Raw genomic sequence first — 2,653 nt, 5'->3', positions numbered from 1 at the left:
GGTGGCGTTCCCGTTACTTTTTCCTAGTGCCTTTCTTGTTTTTTGAAGCGAGGTGGTTCGCAAATGTGATTGCTTGCAATTGTCTGGGCTAGCTGGTGTTGCAAGCCAGGCGCTTGAAGACTGACTGCGTTGAATCAGTTTACATAGCTCGGGCACCTCACAGCTGCACGGCAAAGCCCGGGCCGCTCGAAGTCGCGCCCCACGCGGCAACGGAGGGCGACGGGACTCGGTTGAAAAAGCGGCAGGTTCTTCGCAGGGGTTTGCACACGCTTGGAGGCCGGGTGTGTAGCGAAGTGTGCAGTCCCGGGGTGGAGCGTGTTTGCTGACTGGCGATGTGCGTCTGCGATGCAGTTGTGTGTGCGTTTTCCCGCTTGCGCGGTGAAACCACCTGCGCGCGCTGGCTGGCCGCTCCCCTGCGGAAGGGGCTGCTGGCCCAACATTTGAAGAGTCCCTCTGACAAAAGAAGTCCTTTGAAGTCGCGAGCATGCGGTGCGGGGGACTGCCTCAGATGCTTCCTCGCTGGCGGCGGGATGTTTCATACGTGCAGCTTCATTCACTTTCTCCCACCTTCCCTGGAATCCCGGCCGCTCGACCATACGAATGGCAGTCCAGGGATTCCCTCGCCTGCAACATGGTGTAACCTCGCTTTTTGACACTGACTGAGAAATAACGAGCGATTAACCCTCCGCGAACTGACTCACGCCTATCTACTGTAGTCTGCACGAGCCGTTCCGCCCTACATACGGGTTCTAAACACTTCCGCACTTTCTTAATGGGAAAAAGTTTTCCGCACGGGGCAAAACGAGTCAGCACAACCAGCACCCCGCCGTTGCCCGCGGTGCAGACACACCAGGGTAAAGTGCAACGCACTAATATAGTACCCGAGAACAAACGAAGCTACCAACAGGAAACTGTAGGCGGTCTCGCTTGCCCATCAGTAAGCTGGAAAAATGAATACAAACAATAGCAAATATACTGCCCAGTGCGCTGATTCTGCCTCTTCGGGATCTCTGTCTTGAACACACTCCTCAATTTCGAAAAGAGGACTTCTGTTTCTTATTCTGTCTTTACTTTTTCCTTACGCGGCGGTACCCACCAAAACGATGCAAAACTTCTTGCTGACACACAACAGACCCGCATTCAAAACTCAGTGCACCAGGGGCACCTACGGACTTGGGCGGTTTCTAACATCGAGAGAAACTGTGACCAAAGATTTGTAGCACCAAGCCGTTCACCTGATTCATTCCAGCTGTCCCCAGCAGGCCACTACAAAAACCCTCCCGGTTTGTATCCTCCGCACGAAATCTGTCTTCAACCTTCCTCACCAGCTTGCAGCCAGACTTCGACGCATCGCCAAACAGTCAAGGCCGAAGCTAGCGTGACAGCGGCCGCCACACACCCTGCAATGATACTCATTTGTCCTCCCACAGCTCTCCTCAGCTTATGAATTCCGCACGTCGCCACTGCCGCCGCGCTACCAGCGACAAGACCGAACAGGCATCCGAAAAATAATGGCAGTCTTCCGATGAGCAGAAACTGCAACGACGTAGACGCGGAAGTAAAAACCACACATGCGGACGCTGTAGCCACGGACGAAACCGGATCAGTTCCCATGAAGAGAAGAAAAGGAGAGAAGACAACGCCTCCACCAACACCTACTAAGCCTGCGAATACGCCTGTGAAAAACCCGACAAGCGGAGTCAGCAGTAGCGGCGGGAGACTTTCGTATCCAAGGAAGAGAAGCGAGACCCAAGCACCAAGCGGAGACGCCGAGCAAGACAGCCCAAGAGAACCAGTCGCACGCATGTCTACATTTTGCCCTTCGGGTCCACAGTGTACAGACGCGGGGTGACCCGGGTAGCTCTTTGGGTCGCGAAGCAGTACAATGTGGTCACCAACGCCGTTGCTCATCTCCCGGGAAACCTCTCTCAACTCTCGCGGCTTTCCAGCAGAGTCGGGGCAGAGCGGAAATCCGCCTTCGTCTTGTCTCATTCGGCTACACCAGCCGGTAACTGGAGCGATTTCGATTGAAGCTAAACGCTCCTGCTGAGAGCTACTTCCCCGCCTACGCAACAGTGTAGATCTAGATGCCCCGGAGATTCCTGTGGTGCTAGGAAGAGAGTCAACGCGAACCTGCAACCAAAGAAAAGTAGCTTCTGCAGCTGTCTTTGCATAGTGGCCTGCGGCGCAAAAAAGGCGCCAGAGCCGTTTGCGGAACCGAACGGAGAGATTATGGAAGTCTGACAAACGGGGCCGACGAGGAAAACGTAGCGGGGACTCTGCTTGTCTTTCACGGCAGAGAAGGATAGAGAGCCTGAGCTGCACAGCGACGCCAACAAGTACAGCAGTCACAGCTGCAGCCCACGCCCTCGTACGCATGCCGTGTCCAAGAAGTAGATGAAGAACCGAACTCGAAAATACGTTAACAATGAGAAGGAGTGAAAGAACGAAGTAATGCGGACTGCTTTGAGCCGAGGTATCAAAACAGAGTGCGTCTGTATCTGAGAGAATTTTCCTAGCTTTTGCAACCCAGGAAGCCTGCAGAATCTGAGAACGCATAGAACACGAGGCACTTGCGCCAATGCCCGGCAGGGATACAGCACCAGACGACTCTTGGGCCGGGGCGCCTCGAGGTCCAGATGGCTGGACTGCG

At 54.7% G+C, this 2,653-nt stretch overlaps 2 protein-coding genes across 2 annotated transcripts in view; one reads left to right on the top strand and one right to left on the bottom strand.

The window, feature by feature from the left end:
• CSUI_008480 (uncharacterized protein) lies at window positions 1-695 on the top strand. Its single transcript, XM_068068612.1, has one exon. It carries the CDS (start codon window positions 333-335, stop codon window positions 651-653), a length of 321 nt encoding a protein of 106 aa, XP_067919413.1. The 5' UTR covers window positions 1-332; the 3' UTR covers window positions 654-695.
• CSUI_008479 (sulfite exporter protein) overlaps window positions 607-2,653 on the bottom strand; it is a 7,628-nt gene continuing 5,581 nt past the window's right edge. The window contains exon 6 of the mRNA XM_068068611.1: window positions 607-2,547. Coding sequence (XP_067919412.1) covers window positions 1,312-2,547 — 1,236 coding nt within the window. The 3' untranslated portion in view covers window positions 607-1,311. The remainder of the gene's footprint in view (window positions 2,548-2,653) is intronic.

This window comes from Cystoisospora suis (assembly GCF_002600585.1).
Source record: "Cystoisospora suis strain Wien I chromosome Unknown contig_4755, whole genome shotgun sequence".
Lineage (NCBI taxonomy): Eukaryota > Apicomplexa > Conoidasida > Eucoccidiorida > Sarcocystidae > Cystoisospora > Cystoisospora suis.
Note: the sequence above shows the minus strand (reverse complement) of the source record. Positions and strands in the feature narration are given on the sequence as shown.